The sequence below is a fragment of the Crocodylus siamensis genome, chromosome 10 (genome assembly GCF_052110815.1).
Source record: "Crocodylus siamensis isolate JL-2025a chromosome 10, ASM5211081v1, whole genome shotgun sequence".
NCBI classification, from domain to species: Eukaryota; Metazoa; Chordata; order Crocodylia; family Crocodylidae; genus Crocodylus; species Crocodylus siamensis.
The window spans coordinates 5000772-5024886 of NC_143404.1; the positions used below are offsets into that span (position 1 = coordinate 5000772).

General features: G+C 55.8%; 1 protein-coding gene across 3 annotated transcripts in view; it reads left to right on the forward strand.

The window, feature by feature from the left end:
• Positions 1-24115, forward strand: part of FLT4 (fms related receptor tyrosine kinase 4) — a 73328-nt gene that overhangs the window by 12521 nt on the left and 36692 nt on the right. For all 3 annotated transcript variants that reach the window (XM_090064931.1, XM_090064929.1, XM_090064930.1), the window contains exons 2-3: positions 14034-14130; positions 23094-23368. In XM_090064931.1, coding sequence (XP_089921057.1) covers positions 14034-14130; positions 23094-23368 — 372 coding nt within the window. The remainder of the gene's footprint in view (positions 1-14033; positions 14131-23093; positions 23369-24115) is intronic.

Sequence of the window (24115 nt, forward strand, 5' to 3'; positions counted from 1 at the left end):
TAAGGCTGCTGCAGGTTTTTCCTCCCAAGGTGGAGAGCCTTGCATTTTTTGGTGTTAAACACCATCAGGTTCTCGTCTGCCCATTTGCTGAGCCTGTCCAGGTCAGCCTGGATCACCCGCCTATCTTCTGGCGTGGATGCTTTGCCCCAAAGTTTGGTGTCATCGGCGAACTTGGCCAGTCCACTCCTGACTCCAATGTCCACATCGTTAATGAAGATGTTGAACAGGATGGGTCCCAGGACAGAGCCTGGAGGGACCCCACTGGTCACAGGGCACCACGATGAGTGACTGCCATCGATTACAACCCTCTGGGTCCGACCACGGAGCCAGTTTCCCAACTGCCCCTTTATGTTTTGTTACTAGCATCAGGGACCATTTACAGTCCTGCAAGTCAGATGGGGCTCGTCTCCAAATGCTGTGGCATGAGGGTCCCTGTCACTTGCTCACGTGGACCTCGCCCTTCAGCAAGATCCATAGAGCAGCGTGGCCGGGGCTTGCATCTGCATGTCAGGCCAGGGATGGTTCCTATCAGATGCTGCAGAGGGTGGCAGGAGAGGCCAGTGCTTGACTTGGAGGGGTGACGCTCCTCTCTGCCCCTAGATTGCTGCACATCTCCCTGGACTCTTCCTTCGTGCCCGGTCTGCTGCACGGACATGCTCACAGAAGTCTGCAGGGCCATTGAAGGCCTTCCTGCTGCATGTCCACATAGATAAGATCCCTCATTGCCTCGTACCTGAGATTTTCATTCCCCTGCCAGAATAACTTGTGCAGGGAGCGCAAGTGCGAGAATTGGAGCAAGTGCCCTCTCGCCGTCTGAGTTGTCTACACCTCTTAAGTCCACGTAGAGCAACCCACTTCTACACTTGCACACCCTCCCATAGTTGTTATCTGTGTAAATACTCTGTGTCCTGGCTTTTGCGGCTCCTACCCATGGGACCCTGCGAGCTTAGAGCCTCCTCTTGCTGTTAGTTTGCTCTTTGTTAAACTCTTCTTCCTTTCCAGCATCCCCCCTTCCACATCCTCCAGTAGCTCATTCCCCTCATATGGTCTTGAACAAATCCTGCTCCTTTGCTCTGCATTCATTTTCTTTATGGAGCTATGGTGATTTGTCCTTCCCGGCTGTTTTTCCTCCAGGGCCAGCTAGCTCATCTGCTTTCAAAGCTTCATCTCTCTCGAGGTCTATCTAATCTGCTTGCATCCCCGCCACATGAGCCCCTGTATCCTCGCAGCACCCTTGGGAGCCTGGGCCATGCTCTTTTCCCTGTTGTCCCCCAGTGGTTTACCCAAGATCTCCAAGGAGGGGTTGAACTTGGGTTCCCCACGTCTAGGACTATCCCCAACTTGCTGGACTTCCCTGCTGTTTCTTGCATCTTCTTTTCAAATCACTTCTAACCACTTGATGTTGCTTCTTCTGTGGACCAAGCAGGGGTAGGTTTCAAGGTGGCCGTGCCGGGGGGGTGGAAAGGAGAAACAAACCCTGCTGTTGCTCTTTTGCTTTGGGAACCTGGATTAATTCCAGTTTATAGTTCCTCAGTCGGCACTGGTGCTGCAGCCCCTCTCAGGGGGCATTTGGGGCCCTCTGACTCCTGCCCAGCCTCTGCTTATACCTTCTGCCTCCTCACGGGCCAAATCCTAACATCCTGGTTCATTTTGAAGCCCCCTCCTCAGGGGGTGTGTTTCCTCAGCGAGGACTTCAGGAGTTTGGTCCATGAGTAAGCTCATGGTATTGAACCCAGCAGGGCACGTGGGCATACATGGATCTCCCCTGTTTGTAGAGGTGGCTAGCTGTGTCAGTCTGAAGTCAGGCGAAAGGCCAGGTAGATTTGCACCTGCAGACTATAAAATAACTGCATTAGAGATGCATAAGCTTTCGTATGCAGCAGGTTGCTTCATGAGACGCTGAGAGTGTCTCTCCCCATTCCCATCTGTCTGTCCAGGGCCCTGCTCTGGTTTTCTGTCTGGTTATAACTGATTCCTGGCCTTCCTTGCTGCCTCACATTACCACTATCGCTGCTGCCTAGCCTTCCTCTGACAGTCACTTTGCTTTAGCTGGTTCTTTGTCATCGGCAGCTGAGCCATTTTATGCATCTGGCCATCTCTTATGTCTCCCACCAGCACCCACCCACGCTAGGGTCTGCATAATTGTGTAAGCACTGAAGCCCCTTCACCAATCCCCACTGTACCCTGCTTTTGCCCTCTCATGGGAGGAGGGACAAGGTGTGGAGTATCCCCTTCTTTGGCCCCGCCTGTTCTGCAAAGCCTCTACTGATGCTGCTACACGGCACGGCTCTATCAGCACAGCCCCTGGTGAAGATGCAGCCTATGCCAGTCAGGGGTTGTCTTCACCACCTCCCTGAGCAATGTAATCAAGCTGACCAGTGCCCTTTTCTTTGTCTTGCTGCATCCACAAAAGGAGCTTTGTTGGCAGTGTGGGCTATTAGGTAGCTCACACCCCTGCCTGGCCTGGTGGTGCTGGCAAAACTGTGCCATGAAGATCTGGGCTTCACCTCCTGCTGCTAAACACACCAGGCCATGCTCGTTGCAGCGAAGGCACCAAGAGCTCTGCCTCTGTAGACGAGTTTGGCCTTACATAACCTCCTGGTTTATCCCCTTTGCTGTTGCATTCCTCCTGCAGTGGAGCATTGCTGTTTTCCTCCTTAAATGGAAGCGAAGGAAGGTGCTAGGGAAAGGCGCTGGAATGGGCAAAGCCTCTCTTTAGTTGCAGGATGGATTCATCTTGGGCCAGGACAGTGCAAGCTTCCCCCAAGACATCCTTGTCTGTCCTCAGCTACCACTAGAGCAAAGCTTGACCCTCCTGGCTGACCCCGCGCTGGGTCCCTCTGCTGAGACTGCCATCTGCAACGTGGACACTCGTCTGCTGAGAACTGGCCTGGGACCAACTGCTCGTTTCACGCAGGCCATCAGTCAGGTCTCCGACCTACTGATCGTTCCCAATATGGGCTTGGATCCCTCGTGACTAGAGACCTGCCAGTGAAATGTGCTGTTTCCCATTACCAAACCCTGGAGCCACCAAGCCCCCGTGCTCTTTATGCTCCTCGTTAAGTGCATCCCGTCGGAACGGAGGAGAGTAGCAAGATGAGCTTGCAAGAGAAAGGAATGGAAAAGGACAAGGGAGGGGAGACCGACAGGCTGTAAAAGGAAGGAGGGTGATTTTTAATTGAGTTTTGCAAAAGTCGACCCCTATGATCGATGAAGGCCACATCCCAGAGGCCAGTCTTGTACACTGATGGGGGAGATCTCTGCTTGTGCTACCAGGCAGTATCAGCACCTGTCTTAGTAATGATGGCTACCATGCAGCCCTGGAAGCTACTCTAGACGCTCTGAAGCCTTACGGATTTTGAAGGCCACCTTTTTCTCCTCCTTGGGGCATGCATCCAATGATCAAGGCAGGTCTAAGTCCTGCCAAAAGGTTCTGGGTCCTTCCCGCCCACATGGCCTAGGCCTGTGCCTTGCTGAAAACCCATGCCGCGCTCCCACGTGTCGGGGCGCGGAAGCAATTCTGCGCTGGTGAGTTTCTACTAGGAAATAGCACACAGATGGCTGGAGCATCCTCTATCTCAAAGGCAGGAAAAGGATTCTCCGGCTTGAAGTGGGCAGCCAACAAATGCAAAGCAATTCGGGGATTTGGGGACCAAACAAAGAGGCGTCTGGCCAGCCCCTTGCCAGCGAACGAGGAGGTGGGCTGGCCAGGCGGGGGGGAAGTGAGTTGTCTCAGATGTGCGGAGAGCATCCCTCACCAGTGCAGAGCAGCAAACATCCAACTCCCCTGGGGCCCGGAGGGGCTGCTGACAGCACAGATCCTAGAGGAGGTCTGCAGGGTGGCCCCGGCTGACCCGCTGCTCTGGGCCGGACATGTGGCTACCTGACAGAGGCTAACTTTGGCTCAGGACATGGCCTCTCCGGGAGGATGGAACAGGGAGCATGGGGGGAAGGGAGAGGAAAGGCAGCAGGAGACAGAAATGCAAACATGGCCTGATGGTCATAGCATGGGGGGAGGCAAGGAGGAAAACGCAGGGTAAACCTGGCAGGATTGTGCAGGAAACCAGGCTGGAGCGAAGCAGGGTGATGATGAGAGAGCTTCCTGCAGAGGGAGAGGGAGAAAGACGGACAGATAAACACTCCCGGGCAGAGGAACTGATGCTGTTCCCAAGCTGAGCAAGGATGCTGGGAGGCTCGGAGATGCCTGGACAGCGGGGTTGGCTGCCCTGCTCCCCTGCCCCTCTCCCTCCGCGGCAGGCCTGGCGCGCCCCAGAGAGAGGGCAGGGCTTGTACAAATAGCAGTGCTTTGTTAGAGCAGCATTTGTGTGAGGACCTGAAGCCACCCCGCTCCTCTGTGAGGTTGGCAGATGTCACCAACTCCAGGCTCATACTCTAGCCATTAGGTCTTAGTGCATCCCTGCCTCCCAAGGGCCTCAGGGCTGGCGCATCATAGCAGAAACATCTATGTTTAGCTTCCTGAGGGGCCCACGTGCCCAACTTGGTGCTAACTTGATGCACTGAGATACCCCGCTTGCCTCCGTAGGAAGCCCTTCGAAGTGTGTGTTTCACAGACTTTCGTAGACATTAGGGCTGGAAGGGACCTCGGGAGATCGTTGTGTGTGCAAGTCTCTTATTGCGATAAGAAAGTCCACGGCTCTTGGCCAAAGGGGTTCTTGAGATCACCAGCTAAGTAGTGGGAGTGCCTAGGTTGCAGTTCAGATGCCAGGTTTGCCACAACCTGACTTCTCCTGCATCCTCGAGCCAGCTGGGTTGGCACATTGGGCATGTCTCTTAAGCAGCTCGTTGGGAGCACAAGAAAGGGAGGCAATGCCTCTGCCCTTCGTGGGAACCAGCCGTTTTTCTGGGATTCCTGCTTTCAGTTGTTGGTTATGCGCATCCTAGCCTGCCCCGTCCTCTCTGCTGGGATCCTTCTGAAATGGTCACCTCCGGGCCCACCTTATTGCTGCTCGTTAGCATTGAAAGACTGCTCCATGCTGCTGGAGTGCTGCTGTCCTCATTTAGGACGGGTCATCCTGGGTGACGGACAGGGGGAACCTCACCTGCTGTGCATCTCCATGGGTTTTATCCCAGCTGTGGCTAGAGCTGGCGAGGGCTGGTTTATTCAGTTTTCAATCTTCAGCACTGTGTCATGCCTTTGCAAACAAGCCTTCCTCGCCCTTTGCCTGTCCTTTCTTATGACATGAGTAACTGTGAAGAGGAGGAGGAGATGTCAGCTGTGCATTCAAATTCCCCGTGTCGACCTGCCAGCTCCCCTGCTCGATGCGTGACAGCCACGTTCTGCTTTTCAAAGACGGCTCCAAGCTTCCCCTGCAGAAGAGGAGGACGCAGCCTGCCGCAAGAACTTCAGCCCAGTGGGGGGAAATGGGGCGAGCTTTGTCTGCAGCACGTGGATCGAATCACATTGAGGTACCAGGGGCCACATTTCCCGGGAAAAGGGGATATAAGTTGTTACTACATCAGATTTGCGCCGGCCTTGTGCTCTGCTAATCCGCTCCCCAGTGTTCAGGGTTGGGGGAAGACGGCTCTGGACTGGGAAGTCCTTTAGGGCCAGTATGGACAAGCTTCCTTCATGCACCGGCTGCCTGCGCCTACAGCGGGACGCCTCTCCAGATGAGAGCTGCCGCTGGATGTGAGAGGTCAGCTGGGTCCGTCCAGTCTTCGGCCTCTTCTCAGGACTCTGATGGGGGTGCCACTTTTTGCAGGGGCTTTTTTAGTGGTGGCTGCTAATTCTCCTCCAAGCGGCCACCGTATGCTGTACGTGTTTCCCTCCAGCGGACGAAGTCAGCTCTCCTGGTCCTAGCCTCTGCTGACTAGGAAGCAGGTGTCTCTCACCTCCTCCTTTCTGCTTTGCTAAGTAAGGCTGAGCGAGGGGGAAGGTCATAAGGTTTGCTTGGCTGAGAGCTTGCTCCAGCACCCTTGGTGTCCAGAAGGGCAGTTTTACTTTTCCGGGTGTCAGCAGCGCTCAGAGCAAGAGGGTGATGCTGTAAGCGGTGCACGCAGGGAAGGCAGCTCTGCCAGGCTTCCTGACCCATGGAAGGCCTGGAGGGGTGGAACAAGGGGTCTTACTGCGCTGGTAACGAGATTCAAAAGCTGAAGGCATTTTGCATTGTGAAGCCCTGTTCTGACAGAAGTGTCGGGGAGTGGAGGAGGTATTGTCACTCCCCCACAAGCGGCATGGGGGAGCATTGCACATCAGCTCCGCTCCTCGCCGTGAAGGGCAGCAGGGAAAGGAGTGGGCTGGGGAAGTGCAGGCAGCTCAGGCTGCCGGGGAACACAGCAGCTCCCAACAGCAGGAGCCCAGGCTTGCAAAGCTGCGATGCAAAGGGAATCGCAAATCTGCAATGCAAGTCCAGCCATCCTGGTGTCTCAGCAGCTGGTACCTGAGAGCCGGTTTGGTTTTCTACCTGCACCCTCTGAGGCTGGGAGATTTGTCAGCCCCGGGATAGGGGATGCTGCCAACTGCTTTGCAGCATGACGTCCATGTGCTCTGCGCAACAAACATCCAGCCCAGCCCAGGGCTGTTGAAGAGTTCCCCCGATGTAACGCTAAGGCGATGACTGATCTCGGCCACCCTGGTATCTGCAACCGAGTTTGTCCCCAACGTGCACAGTGTAACCCAGCGTAGGTTTAACCTCCTCCAAGCTCTTGACGATTGAGGCAGGTCAGTGCTATCCTTTAGAGGGAGGCCCAGGCACTGAGAAATGCAGCCACTCGTGGAGGTGGCTTTGAACCCCAGGGATCGTCGTGACACATGGGGCCTTGCTCAGCGCACTTTGGCGATCGCATGGCAGCGGAGGCCGTTCAGATGATCCAGGCAGGAGCCTTGAATGACGAAGTGGAGACTGGGGGGGTTCCCTGGTGTTCCCAGGCACAGAGAGCATCAAAATGGTCCGAACCCTGTTGGGTGCAAGCTCCCCGCAGCGGGACTGAGTGTGGACAAGATCTGCGTGCTGGCAGAGGGTTGGGTCTTGTCCCTTTGCTGGGGTGGAGCAGACGGAGAAGCGCCGTGTTTCTTTCTTAGCTCTTCTTTTGACGTGGAAATCTCTGTGTAGCAACAAGGGGTGCACCACGCACCTGGGTGGACCGGACCAGATGGGCCCGGGTGGCGTCGGAGACACAAAGGCTCATGCCTTTCAATCGGCCCCTAGCAGGAGGGTGGGCTCGGAGGGGGTGGGGAAGGGAGTGGAAATGCATGGCCTTGTCCTGACACTTCTGGTGCTGACATCCCCCATCAGCAGTAACCTCTGCTCTTGTTGACATAAGGAACTAGCCCAACGGGCCGTCTAGACGTGGAGTTGGCTGCCAACATATCCGCTAATATCTGGAAATGCTCAGGGCTCGGCTTGAAAAGGCAAACAAGGCAGGGGGGAAGGTCCGAGGAGGAAAATGCCATTTCCGGTGTTAGAAAAGAAAATAGATGGATTTTAATTCCACTTGTTGAAGCTGGTTCCCCACTCCCTTCCCCGCCTGCAGGGCTCTCCCATTGCAGAGCCGTGCTCTGGAGCAGCTGCCCTTGTTCGATGCCAAAGCCACCCCGCGCTTCCCAGGGACGCGGGAAGGGCCAAACTCACCTGCTGACTGCGCACTGGTGTCGACTTGCACCGCTTGGGAGCGCCAGGGAGCTTCAAGCCCAGGGGTGGCCTGGGGCTTGTGGGGAGTGGAGGTGAGATAAGAAACAGGAAAACGGCTGAGGAAGAGCAAGAGGAAATGGAGGCAAAAGAAGGAAGAGAGCAGGGGAGAAGATGTGGGCAGGAAGGGAGGAAGAAGAGAAGGGGGACCCGCAGAGCTGGGACTGGGAGCAGGAGGGAGGAAATCGGAGCGGTGGGCCCAGGGCTGATGACCCCTTGGCCGAATGCTGGATGCTCCAGCTCTGGAAATCCTTATTGCAGCCACTTGCGATAAGATGTGCTGCAGCTGCGAAGCCCGTTTATGAAAAGGATCCTGGAAGCGCGGGGTATCTCAGCGCAGGGGCCCTTTGGGGCTGCCCGATAACCGGGGGGATTCGGCACAGGCCAGGACAGGAACGGCGGTCGGTGCGAGCTGGATCGCGCTCTGGAGAGGAGCTCAGCGGGGCGGCCTCCTGCAAGAGGGAGGGGACGGGGGGCAGAGACGCGCTGGAGCTGTTCGAGTGGTCTCACCGCGTCGGTCCGGGGGACGGGGCGTGGGAGTGGAAAGCATTGCTGAACGGCAGAGACCAAAGCACGCTCGCATCTGCCCCCGGCACGCTCGGCCCCACGTGGGCAGAGGGTCCCGTCAACGGCCCTGTCTGAGCTGCGCGGCGTTTCAGGCCGGCGCCAGTCAGGCGTGCCTCCCTGCGAGTCAGCCGGGTTACGCTGGGCAGCTGCGGGGCACCGGGCAACTCTTTCCCAGATTGCCTTTGGGCAAGGCGAAGAAGCGTAGTTTGAGCGCTAGCGGGGTGCACGGCAGGCCGCTCCGTGGCGAGCGCTGGTGCCGGCTCTGACAGCCGTGTCCGGAGGCTCCTTCCAGTGATTTCGAGGGCCGTTCATGGACTCGCAGGAGAGCTCCAGAAGATGAAGGAGCTCCAGATGACGCATCCAAGCTGGAGAAGGGGCTCGCAGCCTGCTCCTTTGAGCTGGGAGGTCAAGGGTAGGGGAGACGGTGGGAAACACGCCTCTCCCCAAGCAGACGAGGTGCGAGCGGCTGTGGAACCGGGCTTCCCCCTCTCCCCGCGTCCCATCAATCCCGCTCTGTTTATTTTAATATCCTCCTGCCAACTCGCTTGGAAACCCTCTTGAAAAAACAAAGATCACTGGGGCCGAGGCATGCCTTTTTAATTACATTAATTCTTTCTCTGTGGACGTGTGTGATGCGTGTGCGCGCACACAGACATGCACATATAATGATGCATGCACTGTTGTAGCCCCCGCCACCACCACGCACGCACGCGTGCATCAGGGTACATGTGACACACGTCGCTGGTGCACGCCTGGAGGAGCCGGGGCCGCTCAGTCTCCCTGCCTGGGCTGGCTCCGGGGAACGTGTGATCTGGGGAGATGGGGCCCTGTTTTCTCAGGAGACGTCTCCCTCGCGCGCCGGGATTTGCCAGAGACACGAACCATCTGTTTGTCAGTCAGCTGACGTTTCCTAGCAAAAGCCGGTGCCAAGATCAACTGTCAGGAGAGTCGGGTTGTGCTGCGCAGGCACGGGGCGAATTCCCGCGGAGGGGCATTGCCGTGGGAGCACGGGCGGTATCGGGGTGGGTTTGGTTAGGAAGAAGGGAGGTGTTCGGCCGCGGCATGTCGCCAGCGGTGCAGTCCAAGGGTCGGAAGGGGACTGCTCCTGCCTGTGAACTCGCCCCGCGGGGGCCAGACTCGCACAAGGAGCTGTGCCGAGAGGGGCAGGGGCAAGCCGGGAACCTCCCGCCGGTGGGGTCAAAGCCAGAGCTCGTGGAGCCAGGCTGGCAGGAGGACGGCTCCGCGCCGGCTGGTCAGCGGCACGACCGTGGCCCGCGCGGCGTGGGCAGCTCTGTCCGAGTGCGCTTCGCTGCAGCGTTTGTTCCTTTTCCTGTTGTACTTGCGGCCGGGCGCAGACAGGATACATCTGCAGGAATCCCAGAGCCTTAACCTGCACAGCCCGTACTTTTTCGTCCTTCCCTGCCCCTGCCCCTGCCCCTGCCCCTGCCCCCGCCCCCGGCGTTGTTTTCTAGCGGGTCATAACACCGCACAGAAAGGGAGACGGGCCGTTATCTTTGTGGCTGCCTTAGGCCTTCTCCTGGGTCTCTGTGAAGCCACCTGCAGGCATCCCAGCCGGGTGCATCTCGACCGGCACACCTTGCCCTCCCGACGGGGCGCCGTGCTCCAGCGGCCCAGGCAAGGGCCCATCAGCTGGGGGACGACATTTCAGCTCTCACTGCCTCTTAACTCCTTCCAGCTGGTGAGCTGATGGAGCCCGTGGGATGTCAAAGCACAGCACTTAGCACGGGGAGCATGGACTGCAAAGCATTGCTGTGATAGCAGTGGTAGTATGCATCACCAGAAACACAAGGCATGGAGGCCAGGAGAGTCCCGGCAGGTCACACAGACCGATTGCCTCTGAAACTTAGGCTCTGGAAGACCAGACAATATCCCCCAGCCCTGCCCCATGGGGCACCCACATATGGGAGATGTCCTATCGGGTGCTGCCCAAGTCCTCTGCCCGTATCGCAGGGAGCAGCGTGCGTCCTGCTACTGCCTTCTGTCGCACAGCGCGAGACTGAGGTTGAAACCATCCTGAGAGCTGCCCGGTAAAAGCAGGGAGTTGGGACCCTCAGATCAACGGACGAGAGCTGTTGGGACCTGCAAATCACTCAGTCGGTTGCTAATTCGTTACTGTTCAGGCTTGCTTCATTTTTTAGCAGCTGAGCATCCCAGCCCCCAGACCAGACCTGTGTTCTGATCGTCGTCACTTGGAAACTACCGCGGAAAGCGGACAAATGCACTTGCCTTTCAGTGCTGAAGAACTGGGTTCACTCTTTTTTAAGAAAGTCACAGACAAATGGCTGAAGTGATCAAAAAATGCTGGATTTTGTAGGAAATTTAGGAAAATTTCCATTTCCCCCTTAAATATGTTCAATTTGTTTTTCCTGATTAAAAAAGGAACCAGAAAACCAAAGCATATTTAGTCTTGGAAAGAAACCACGTTTGGCAAAAAAAAAATTCAGTTTGCAAAACCTAAGAACCCTAAAACTGATTTTTATTTTTTATTTTTTTTTTTTTTTTTTTTTTTTTTTTTTTGCTGCATGTCTATGACTGGTTTCCAGATTTTCTTTAAAATGTAGGAAAAATTAACCAAAATGATTTCTTTTTTGTTTGAAAAAATCCTGTTCCAGTCAACAACAAAAAAAGCACTAGTCCTCCGAAGTGGTGTCATGCAAAAACTCCCGCTCGCAGAACATTTGGCAACCTCAGCCAGGCCCGGGTGGGCTTCGCAAGCCCGCGGTGAGGTGTCAGCGCACGCGGCAGGCGCTGCTGTGGGTGTCCGAGGGTGGAGCGGCGAGGAGCGCTTTCAGTGGGTGCTGAGCAGCGTTGGCAGCGCTGTGCGGGCAGCCGCGACTGGAAGAGCAGAGGGATTTGGGGCCTGGACTGAGCTGTGTTCTTCAAGTTGTGCTGGGATCTGTCGGGAATATCCAAGGTGCCGACGGTCTGAACTGAACTGCCTACCTGAGCTCCGGCGGTCCTGTAGGGCAGGTATTTTGCCAGAGTCGTACAGAGAAATGTGGGCTCTGATCCTTCAGGCACCCCTGCATGTTTAGACGAGTAGTCTGTTGGCTTGGTGGGAAGACTTTTATGCACGGGCATTGCTTGCAGAACTGCACAAAGGACTCGCCTGCACGGTAGCTGGCTTAATCTAGAGCGGCTAGGCTGGCACTTACATGTTCACTGCATTCAGGTGGAAAATATTGAGAAGTTCACCCGGACCAGACAAAGAGGGAAACTTCCTAGAGAGTCCATAAGTACGAACCACATCTGACCAGGGCTTTTTGGGCTCTGGGGGTTTATCTTGTACGTGGGCCACAATGCAGTGAGCGCCTCCTATTCTGTGGCAGAGATTGTCCCTAGATGTAGACCCAAGAGTAGCACAAAGTTTGAGCGAGATAGACCTGGCCATTCTGGGAAGCAGTGTCTGGGCAGCATCGCCCTGTGCAGCAGTAACAGGAAACACAGATTCGAATCCAGCCCGGCCCTGTGGCAGAGGACCTGGATTTCTTTTGTTCCAATACCCGTTGTTCTATTTTTTCAGGGATTTCACCAAAATGCTTTAATTTATTGTCACAACCACGGGCTACATTTGTTGTCTGACATCCAAAGCATCTCTCCCTTTCTCTCCCTTAACAAATTGTTGTTTAAGTGATGGCCACGGGGAGAGGGAGCGCTTCACCCCTTCTGTCCGCACCTCTGCTCGTCTCCCGCTCTCTCTCCCTCTTCCGCTTCCCTCCACTCTCCGCTCTTTCAGCTACACCTTTCTGTATCCTCCTGTGCTCGGGTGAGCTTGTGCCCCTCCGGGCTTGCCCAGGCACTGGCGGTCCATTGGCACGCTCTAGGGCAGGTGTGGGGGGAGACACCAGTTTGCAAAGCCTGCTTGCCTGTTCCCCTCTTTGCCTTTTTCTTATCCTTCCTTATCTATCCCTCACTCTTCCTCTTTCTTTTTTGTTCCTCTCCCAAATTTCTGTTGTCTGCAGAAGTATTTGTCAAGGGCTGACGGCGTGCTCAGCTCAGCACGGCATAAAAGGCAGACCGGCCCTGCCATGGAAAGCCTAAGGTTGAAGTGGGGCAGAGCAGACGCTGAGAAGTCTGGGTGGGAGTGCGAGACGGGGATCGGCTTGCTTAATTGCACCGGATTCCTGTTGTCGAATCCTTGCATACGGACTCTTGGCAGGGGCAAGCCTGGCAGCACGGTGACTGGGGGGCCAGGGTGGAAGCCGGGGGAGGCTTTCTGTGCATAAAGGGCATGCCGGACGAAGGGGCGGAGATGGACGCGCGGCATTTGGCCATGACATCGCCCAGTGCCGCGCCACAATCGTGGCAAATCATCTCCTCCCCGAGCCAGTCCGGGGAACGTCTGAGCCAGCCTCGATCATCGTAGCGCAGGAAGGGGAAGAGGGGGATTGACGGCCGCTGCGTCAGTCCGCGATAGACTAGCGCTGGGCCAGTTTCCATGGGCACAGCCAGTCATATGACTGTGCTCAGAATGACTTCTGGGTGGGAAGGAAATGGAAAACAATTAAAATAAAAAAAGCCCCACAAGGCCATCTGCGCAGAGCGGTGTTATTTGACGGCGGTGGATGTTTCCCTGCACGTCCCGTGGCCGGCCACGGGGGGCTGGCCCTGTCTGCTCGGGGCCGGGATGCTTCTCGCCTCCGTCTCCAGATCGCGGCTCCGTCCGCAGGGAGTCTCGTTTCATCAGATGCTCTGGTGTTTGGTTCTCTGCCAGACCGTGGGCCGCGCAGCTCTGGGACGTTGCTGTCAAACCCAGAAACAAAGCCACCAGCCCAGGAATAAAGCCCAGTTGGCTTTCCATCAGCTAAGACCTTAGTTTCATTCCCGTTCATAAGAGTCAAAAACCAAGAGACTTTCAAAAGAAATGTTGAGCGGGCTTTTAGCATCCTCTTGGTCATATCTTCAGGCTTTTCTTTGCAATCAGAAGGGCTAGAAACTTCCCTTTCTCAATTAGCACATTTCCAGGAGCTTGAGTTTAAACATAGACCCCTAAGATCATGCGGCTGGCCAGGAAATAAGGAGAATGGGTGACACCGGCTTGGTGCAAGTCAGTGGTTACTTATTTTGCTGTCTCAGTGACACCTCAAGACGTTTGCCCCTGGCGCAGTCCACTGATGGTGCCGATGTGAAGAATAAATCAATGATCTTGCGTTAGTCTGCTTAAAAGCAGATGTGCCCGTGATTTTCTGCAATGCTGCGGACGTCCTCTCCTGGAATCCGTGCCCCGCAGCCGTGGAGAGGGGCCTGTTTAAATTCCTGGAGGTTCAGCCCCCTCCCAGACAACATCGTCCTTCGAGAGAGAGTCCGCTGCAAACTACTCAGCACATGTATGCTCAATGATGGCCTCGCGGGGAAAGAATTTCCTAGCCTTCTGCGGTACGAAGGCAGGAGTTTTTAAGCTGGGGATCTGTATGCAGATGGGGTTGCACCCAACTTCGTCCAAGATGAGCCCTCTCCTGGACTCTCAGCTATTAACAAAGGGGGCTCCAAGGTGGAGCTCCGTGCAAGCTAGCCCAAAGCCGGCTCCCGAGGTTTTGTGTGCTCCTGCAGCTCCTTCCTTCAGGACCAATCTGTCCCTGAGGCTGAGCTACCTTTGCTGGGGAGCTGATGCCTTCTAGAGAAGGGAGAGCCTGAGGATTTGTGCTTGCCCCAGTGAGTTAGCAATAAATCAGTCCAGGGCAGCAGGACCCTGCTGCTCTTTTACGGCATCTCTCCTGCCACGGGCTGGCTTTTGACGGCAGACCAAAGCACAGCAGAGCAACTGCATTTCTCTTTCTCTTTCCCTTTTCTCTGCAGATTTGGTGAGCAGCTATTCCATGAGCCCACCCACTCTTAGCATCACCGAGGAGGAGCACGTCATAAACGCCAAGGACACACTGGCTGTTACCTGCAGGTAAGAGACCCGTGACAGCGGCTTTGCTCTGGGTGCCCTTGCCGGCTCCTGGTGGTCTGCTCTTTGGACTCCGAGCACGCCCGGCAATGAGGACTTCCACGTGGCTTGTTATCGCATCCAGTCCCTCGCCGGTCTCTGAAAGAAAGCATTGCCTTTACCCTCCTCCTCCTCCTTGTGCATGTGACAGCCCTTCAATACGTCTAGCATGGCCCTAGCGTTGGTCCTGTGCTCCCTGCCAGTCTAGTTCTGGCTTTGCACTGAGCCAAGCCTGCCTGCTATTTGGTGGTTCTGGGATGTGGAGAGCAGGAGGCTAAAGCTGCGTCTGTTGGCTGTGATGGAGGTGGTCCTTGGTATTTCCCATAAGCAGATATTCGATGCCTTGCATTGTCCTCACACACATGGGAGGGAGCTGGTCTCTGGCTGGACGTGCCTGTGCTGCTGAATCAGGGAATTCGCTTCAAGAGCATGAAGTAGCCCATGGCAGGATTGTGCAGGCAGGTGCCCGGGGAGGTGTGCACTATAATTTCAGCATTATACATGGCACTGAAGCATTTGTGCCAGACCTGGGTATAGGGCCATGCACTTGTCTTGTCCCAAGCTCACTTAGCGATATCCAGCTCATCACTGCTGACTGCTCCCTTCTTGCCTGCAAGTGTCCTGGGTTTCAGGAGCAGGTGGACGGTGTTAAAGGACAGCTGTAGACAGGGCTCCATCTCCAGTTCTCTTAGGCGTTTTGGGGCCACGTTCTCCCCCAGACTCATTTGGACCTTGGTGGTGGAGGAAAGAAATAGTTGCATTGGCCTCCGTTTCATTCCCAAAGGGCTTTTAATCACATCCCAGAGATTTCAGTATCTGTGCGGATCCTTTCTCAGCAAAGCAGTGAATGGGCTTGGGAGCAGTGGGAGTGCTGGGAGAGGCTTGCACTGTGCTGCTGGTGCCCGTGCTGCGCACGGCCTCAATGGGAGGCCTTTCTCTGGGGCTCTCCAGCCAGCACTGTTCCCCAAGTTAGGAAGACTGCCGCCAGTGGGCATGAGGAGGCCTCCTGCATTGGCAGAGCAGCCTGGAGCAACAAACTGCAAGCCCAAGCTGCATGTCCCAGGTGGGTGCAGTGTGCGTGGCTGACCTGGGCAGCACTGGCTGTCAACAGTGGGGTACATGCATGAGCTGCACCAGCTGTGCCAGCCCCTGCTGCACTGTTTTGCACTCTGAAAAGATGCTGGCTGGCACCTCCAGTTGCATCTTGGCTTGTAGGCAGTGCTAGGGGTCCTGACACCCTTTAACCCCCACATGCAGCAAGAGAAGAGCTCTCCTCCCTTCATCTGCATCTGAATAGCTGCCCATGTCAGGTCTGGGAGCCGTTCTGTAGGTGGCATGAAAGGCAGGTATTCCTACATGAAGGCAGGGCAGGGAAAGGCCAGACCCATGCGGTGCCTACGGGTCATTGTTGGGCACGGAGGACAAATGAGGGTTAGAGACAGGTGGGCACACACAAACAGTCCCTTGCAGTGAGCACCCCAGGCCTTGCTCTATGCATATTCCTGCCTGTTCACTGTGGAGTGCAAAGCCCTTCTCTTAAGCTCCCCACACTGGGACAGGAAATAGCCATTATGCTAACATTGCATCCTTAGCTATACGCTCTGTATGCATCCGTGTACACGGAAGAAAGCCATGCAGAGCAGAAAAGGGTCTCGTTTGCAGACCAAGCACAGTGAGCAAAAGCCTCTCTTTGTATCCTGCAAACACCAGAGGTGCCCATTCGTGCGAGCCGTGTCCTGGCAGGGCAAACCAGGAGCAACTCTGGCCTACGCTTCCAGGCTTTCAGTGGGATGCAGGCCCAGCCAAAGCTCACTGGGGTCCCTGCAAATAGAGCAGGGTGGGGGTGGTCCCTGTGCCTTAGAGTCATAGAAAACAAGGGTTGGAGGGACCTCGGGAGGTCACATCTAGTCCAACCCCCTGCTCAAAGCAGAACCAGTCCCACCTACATCATCCCAGCCAGGGCTTTGTCTACCTGGGTCTTAAAAACCTCCAAGGAGGGAGACCCCACCACCTCTCTGGGTCACCTGTTCCAGTGCTTTACTACCCTCCTAATGGGAAAATGTTTCCTCATATCTATCTTAAACCTCCCTTGCTGCAACTTATGACCTTTGTTCCTTGTCCTGTCATCCGCCCCCACTGAGACCAGCCCAGCTCCATCCTCTTTCGAGCCCCCTGCAGGGAGCTGAAGGCTGCTATTCAATCCCCCTCAGTCTCCTTTTCTCTAGACTAAATGAGCCCAGTTCGCTCAGCCTTCCCTCACCAGTCATGTGCCCCAGCCCCTGAACCATTTCCATTGCCCTCCACTGGACTCTCTCCAATGTGTCCACATCCTTTCTGCAGTGGGGGCCCAGAAACTGGACACAGGACTCCAGATGTGGCCTCAACAGTGCTGAATAGAGGGGAAGGGTCACTGCCCTCGATCTGCTGGCACCGCCAGTGCAGCCCAGGATCCCATTAGCTTTCTTGGCAATGAGGGCACACTGCCGGCTCCTGTTCAGCTTCTTGTCCCCTGTCACACCCAGGTCCTTTTCTGCAGAGCTGCTGCCCAGCCCGTCCCCCCCAGCCTGCACCAGTGCAGAGGATTGTTCAGGCCTCAGTGCTGGACCTTACACTTGTCCTTGTTGAACCTCAGGAGATTCCCTTTGGCCCAACCCTCCAGTTGGCTGAGGTCACTCTGAATCCCAGCCCTGCCCTCCAGTGTATCTACTACTCCCCCCAGCTCAGTGTCATCTGCAGACTTGCTGAGGGTGCACTCTGCCATCTTCCGGGTCGTTAATGAAGACATTGAACAAAACCAGCCCCAGGACCGACCCCTGGGGCACTCCACGTGATACCGGCTGCCAACTAGACATCGAGCATTGATTGCTACCCTCTGAGCCCGATGTTCCAACCAGGTTTCTAACCACTCTACAGTCCATTCATCTAGCTCATACTCTCTTATCTTGCCTGCAAGAATCGTGTGGGAGACCATATCAAAAGCCCTGCTAAAATCAAGGCCCACCACATCCACCGGTCTCCCCGCATCCACAGAGCAGTCACCTTGTTGCAGAAGGCAGTCAGGTTGGTCAGGCATGACTTGCACCCGGTGAATCCATGCCGACTGCTCCTGATCACTCTTTTCTCCTCCAAGTGCTTAGAAATGAATCCCTGGAGGATCTGCTCCAGGATTTTCCAGGGACTAAGTTGAGGCTGACTGGTCTGTAGTTCCCTGGGTCCTCCTTTTTCTTGAATATGGACACTATGATTGCCCTTTTTCAGTCGTCCGGGACCTCTCCTGATTGCCATGAGTTTTCAAAGACGATGGCCGATGGCTCTGCAGTTTCATCAGCCAACTCCCTCAGCACCCTTGGGTGCATCTCATCCAGCCCCATGGTCTTGTACACGTCCAGCTTTTCTAAATAGTCCCTGACCTGTTCTTTCACCGCTGTTGGCTGCTCCCCTCCTCCCCAAAATGTGGTGCCCGGTGCAGTAGTCTGGGAGCTGCCCTTGCCTGTGAAGACTGGGCCAAAGAAGGCATATAAAGGACAGGTTTGTGAAGGCTATGCTCCCATTAAGCTGTGTTCCCCACTGGGGTCCTTCTGGTGCCCGAGCGGCGATCGGCTCGTGGAAGTCCTGGGGGCTGTGGCCTTGCACAGATCCTCCACACCTGCACAGGTCCCAGTGAAGACCGGATTCAGATGCTCCCTCCTGGGCCTTCCTGGCCTCTCGCGCCCGTGTTTCTCTAGCATCTTGAGGAGATCATTTTGCTGAGAAGGCAGCTACGGAGTCATCCTCCCCTCCACCGCCCCCAGCCACTCCATCACTTGAATTTGCTTTTCATTCTTACGGGTTCATGCATTTTTAATTAGGCCCAGCTGTCTCCAAGTCTCCCCCCTAGACCACAGACCACCCTGACAGGACACGGCTCGCGTTAATGGGCGAGGAAGGGTTATGGCAGCAAAATACACAAGCATCCAGGCCGCCAAGGGCAGAGGAGGCGAGGGAAGAGTGCCAGGGTGGGGCAGGGGGATGATTTGTGTCTGACGGCTCCTTCTGGGAGTCAAGCTGCACGTGGTCTTTGCTTGTCCTCGTTGTCACCCCACAAACCATGCTCTCTGCCTGCTGCTGGCATCTGCCTCCGGCCCCGTTAGTCCAAGCCTGTTAAACAGCATTTAGGCGGAGAGCTAGGCTCCCTCTGCAAACCCACTGGCTTTTGTTCCCTTGCACAGACCAGGCTGGGCCCCATATAAAAATACTCCCTCTCCTTTCCAGAATTACAGATCAGCCCTGGGCACTCGGGCTGACCGCGAACAGACCAAAATGACTGAGTCAAAGCATATAACAGCCAAGGGCCAAGAGGGTGATGTCCGTGCACACAGTGCATCTTTTATTAGTTTGAGTCCTAAGAAGGAAGGAAGGACTATCGGGATGAATCTCTGTATTCATGCCCTCCGCAGCCCATGCCAGAGGGGAAGCGGAGACTTTGTGCCTTTCCGTCTCATGAATACTGGCGCAGAGCCCACCAGAGCTGCTTGCACAGCAACAGGGAGCCCCGGAGGGAAGAAGTGCACCGGGCGCCGCGCTCACCCCACTGCTTGCCTGCCTAACGCGTCCCCACTCAGGTGTCGCGCGCTCGGGTGCACCGGGGCTGGCCTTGACGCCCGGGAAAGGGCAGAGAGCATTGCGGTTCGCCGCGGGGCGATGAGCTCACATTGCTGCTTGGGGGCTGCCTGTGGCTGCCCAAATATTCCACTGGCAGAAGGAAAGTTTGTCCCTGGCCCCCTCCCAGCTCAGGGTGACAAGGAAGCAAGCAGCTATTGTGGAGCTGTAGGAACAGAAGGGCACAGCCATGCCCCCGTGGCAGCTCTCAGGGAGCATGGGGAAGAGACAGGACTGCGCTCTTGTGCGGCAGATGCAGCAAACCCCTGCTTGGCTCCTCTAAGTCCCCCCCCGAGTTAGACGGTCTCCTTCCATGAGATCGGCTCGCAAGCCCACTGAAGCTTTTGCCCCGTCTGTCTGCGCGTGGGGAGGTGGAGAGCGCTGGGCCGGGAAGAAGAGAGCTGTCAGTGGCCTGTCTCCCTTGAAGAGCATCCTTTTGGAGAAGACTTGGGCTATTCATGTATGCAGCTGCAGAGAAGTCTGTGCGGCATCTGTTCCTAGCTGGCACCAGCACTGCCTTTCTCCTACCTCTCAGCAGAGAGGAGCAGTCACAAGAGCTGGCAGATGGGCCCCGGCTGGAGCAGCATAATGAAGCAGAGCGCTGCCGGGGAAGGGCAGGAGGGAGGGAGCTGTCCAGAAACTGCTCCCCGGGCCTCTTCCAAAGCTCAGCGGTCCAAACACAAACACAGAGGCGATTCGAAACGAGCCTGACCCGACGTCACTCCCACCTCGGTCTGCCCCCACATGCATGTGCCCACACATCACGCCTCTCCCCAGCTCCGAATTCAATCCAGTGTCACGTGATGCAGGAATGCATGCCTTTAGCACTACCCAGGACCGGTCAGCAGGTCTGTTTGTATTGGCCCTGCTTGGGTACATGTGTATATACTCATCACTCAACCGCTGCTAGCCTTGATGGTTAATAAAACAGTGGGTTTGAGAAGGGATGAAAATCCCATGTGGTAAACAAACAGCGGAAACTCTGGAGACTCCCAGCATTATTCTGCTCCGTACACAGCACCAGGAATGCCTGAACAAATGCGAGAGGCTTTGAGGCCCTATAATGTAGTCTGGGCCTTAAAACCTTGAGATATTGCTAATAAGCACAGCCATCCTGCTACCAATCCTGTTGCCCTGGGCTTTTGAGGAACAGGATCTGCAGAGAGAGCGTGAGCAGACTCGCTGGGAAGAGGGGTCCGAGTCTGGTGAGGGGAAGAGAGTTTACCATTTGTTTCTGGTTTCAACTTAAAAAGCCAAATGCATGTTTTAAAACATAGCACTCCTGCATAACTAAGAGACGGGATTGAATCTAACCCGGAGTCCCCAACTCTGGCACGTTGCATCCTAGTGAAACTATGCTCATGCTCCATCCAAGACTGAAAGCACCTTGTTCTCAGTATAAAAACAGCCCCTCCCCACTCCCCATTCAGTCACATTTGCTCACGTGAGCCATGAGCAGACATTTTCGGTGTTAGCTTGCTAGGGCTGAGCAAGGCATGGTTTCCATCCCATCTCAGGCACCAGCAGGCATCTTGAGGCCGACACACAGAGCCCGGGCATTTACACCTGTGCAGCACCACTGAAGGAGAGGGCTGCTCAGGTGTCACTGAAGGCACAATTCGGTCTGTAGCTGGCGATACCGGAGCAGTAAAGGGCCCGGGATGACTGGACAAGGGCAGCAGCTGGACTGTCCATCACGGGAGCTCCACCTGCCCCCACTCGTCCTCCCACGCCCCAGGCAAAGGTTCCCAGAAGCGGGCAGCTGCAAGTGCTTCAGAGCAAACCCATCGCATCCCGTAGGAGACTGCTCGGCCAACGTGTTGGATCTGCACGTCCCTTGGCTGCACTCTCTTCCCAGCCAGCACCCCCCGCCGTGGAAGCTGCACCAGCTCCTTCTTGACGTGCCTCCTGCTTCCTGCGCTCCACAGGCGAGGCAGCGTAGCCCTCGCTTGGCTTATGCTCGAGACGGACTCCGGACCGGAGTCGACAAAGCGTCTTTGTAAGCAAACAGGCATCCTTATTCTTGAGTCTGATCAGTGGAGAAGGCAACCCACTCCTGAGTCCTACCCCGAGCAGGCTGCACTGCTGCGGAAAGCAGGGCGATGTAGGAGTTGCTGGATGGACCGGCCCTGAGGTCCACCCAACCCCGTATCCTATCTCCAACTATGCCTGGCGTTGATTGATTCGGATGACGGTTTAACAGTCCTGCAGGAGCAGATGTAAGGTCATTTCCTCCTCCCCCTTAAGCCTCTCCAAGATAGAGATTGCCTTATGCCCTGAGCATCTCTTCCAAACCTGTGGTTTGCATTAACCATTACAAACCCTGACAACAGATGATGGCCTCAGATAAAATAGCTTGTCATCTATGAAAGCGTATGCCTCTCTGAACTGGTTAATCTCTCACCGTGCCCTACTTAATGCTGGTCCACATATCGGCAGGGCTGGGACCTATGTGGAGGCTGGAGCAGGTGAGAGAGGGCAATTAAATCAGTCCCCAGGGGCCTCTGTAGCTAATTAAAGGCCCTGTCTGGAAGGGAGCTCCATCCAGCCTCCCCTGCAAGGCAGGGTCTGTGCAGGAAGGAAAATCCTTTGCTGAGGACAAATGCAGAGAGGAAAGCATGGCATCATCTCCAGCACTGCACACAGGAATCCCATCCCGTACAATCTCAGGTGCTCTTTCATTGTGCCCTCTTGTCTCATTTCCTCTTCACTATCCTCTCCCAGCGCCAGCTAAACTGGCCCCAGTTCTACATTTCAGGGATTTATTTGGTAGCCATGTTGGTCTGAGACCAAAAGAAATGCAAAACTCTCGAACTCTTGCTTCAGAGATGATACCTTTTATTAGACCAACTAAGAATTTGCAAAAACATATATATTTTTCTGCAAGCTTTCGGGCGCACACACCTCAAGTACTTGCTGTCCTGGCAACCCGCCTTAATGGCTTGTACCAGCAAAGTGTGCCTTTACCAGTACAGCTGCAACCAGTTTGCCCAGTGAAAGAGGCTCTCCCAGCACAAGGACTTCCAGCCCAACCACTCCAGCTAGAGGCATGGGGCTTTGGGGGTTAGCTACGCTTGCCAAAGCATCTGAAAGTGCAGACGAGGCATTTTTGTGGAAGGGGCTCCAAGTTTGCTGCGAGAAACCTTCTGCGAAGAATCCATCAGCGCTGCGTTTTCAGTAAGTGTGTCCAGCTGTCAGAGTGCGTGTGAGCACGTGTTTGCACAGATGTGTGTCTGCCTGGAAACCCCAGGCTCTGTTCGTCGGGGGCACACGTGTGCTCGATGCCGTGAGTTTTCCTGGACATCCCTGGAAGGCGGCAGGCCAGCCCTGGGGGCTTCCTCAAGGCTGACCATCCTTTCTAGCCCGGGCGAAGCTTGAGCTGGCCCGCAGGGAGCACGCTAGGCACCTGAACAACTGTGCTGGAGCACTTGCCTGGAAGGCGACTGGCTGCCAATATGAGAGGGATGAATAGGCCCCGCAGCTGGATTCAAGGAAGTTCAATGAGTTTCTAGCTTCCCCTTGGTTTCCCTCTCCTTGACTTCATCTCTGTCCCTGCTTCCTTTCTGCTGTTTTCTTCCCAGTCAGTTCCTCTCCCCTTTCCGTCCTCCTACCTACTCCCTGTTTCACACCCGAGCCTGAGTCACCAGCCATGAGCCAGAGGCAGAGGGTGTCATGTCTATATGCTTTCTTTACTGCTGAAAACTCTTCTGAGTAATGGGGAGGGAGATCTTGGATAAGCGGATCCTTTCCCTCTGCATCCTGCTCTGGAGTCAGTATAAGCAGCGTGAAACCATGGGCCCCGGAGGAGATGATGAGACACCCGTTGTGTTACAGGAGCTAGGCAGGGGGCAACACCCATTGTTTCGTGAGAGCTGGAGCAGACCAGTCGCACGTGGAGTCAGGGGCGCTCAGGAAAGGGAGACTCCGTGGATGAAGCGTGCTGGTGTCTTGCAGGAAAGGGGGCATCTCTCTCTTCCTCTTTGTCACCGGCTGGGCTCGTGGAGCCGTGGGTTTTCATCATCACACTGCACCCCTTTCGGCCCACAGGCCATGCCCCTGCCCCTCTGGGCACCACCCGCGCAGCGGCGTTCACCTGGGCACCTACAGACTTGGGCAGAGCTGGTCTCGGGGAGTATCTGGTTCCCCCTTCCCCTGGTCAGTCCCAGGAAGAAGCGTGGTCTGGTATGAAGGGTGGGAGCCAGACGCTTGTGCAGAGAGAGGACAGGCTAAGCGTGGATTAGCCGTGTGAGTCCTTGGGCCTGGCTAACTCTTCCTTTGTTTCTGTGAAGAGGGCAGCACCCCCTGGAGTGGTCGTGGCCTGGGGGCCGGGCGGATCCTGTCCAGAGCGAAAAGGAGAGCGAGTCAGCCGTGCTGGTGAGCATCAGCGGCAGCCGGACTGTCCGGCAGGACGACTGCGAGGGCACTGACGCAAAGCCCTACTGCAAGATCTTGGTGCTGACGGAGACCCAGGCTAATGACACAGGCTACTACTGCTGCTACTACAAGTACATCAAAGCCAAAATTGAGGGCACCACAGCGGTCAGCACCTACGTGTTTGTGAGAGGTAAGAGGCCAGGGCTCAGGGGCAAGGGCGAAGGGAGGGCTAGGGGAGCCGGGCCACACGAAACCCTTCAGGGAGTACACCGAGGAGAAGCAGCTGAGCGGTCAGAGTCGGTCCTGGCAGGAAGGGGCCATCCCCTCTCTAAAAGGAGCCTGATAAACACGTAGCTGATGCTGGGACCAGCCTGGCCTCCATGCACGCTTCTGTCCCATCATTTCCCCTGTCGCTCCAGCCCTCCCGTTGGCTTAGACCCGTGTCTCTTCGGTGTGGCCTGGCAGCACGGCACACCTAGCACTGAGGGCGCAGCAAAACTGTGTTGCTCTGGGCATAAATCTGAGGAAGGGGCAACATCCTTGTAGCTGAGCGAGGCTTGCAGCGCTGGGACCTGCTTGGCCCCGGGAGCTTCTGAGCGAGTGGGAAGGTTCCCTAGGACAGGTGTTAGGAAAGGCCTGTTTTGGGGAAAAGTGACCGTGGGCTGGCAGGGTCCCTGGGTGGGGAGGACCCCTTGCTTTTGTCCAGTTCCATTGGAGCTGCATCGACCCCAAGAAGCGGACAGCCCCCAAGAGATCGGAGATGCCAGCATGACTGAGCAGGGGGCACGGACCGAATGAAAGAAGTGTTACAAAGTGCAGCCTTGCCCTCAGGCAGCGACACGTCTTCCAGAGCTGAGCTCACCGCTCATATCCTGCAAGTCTCCTCCATAAACATGCCCGTCCTCTTGTCTGCAGAAAGGCGGCTGGAGGGCGGAGG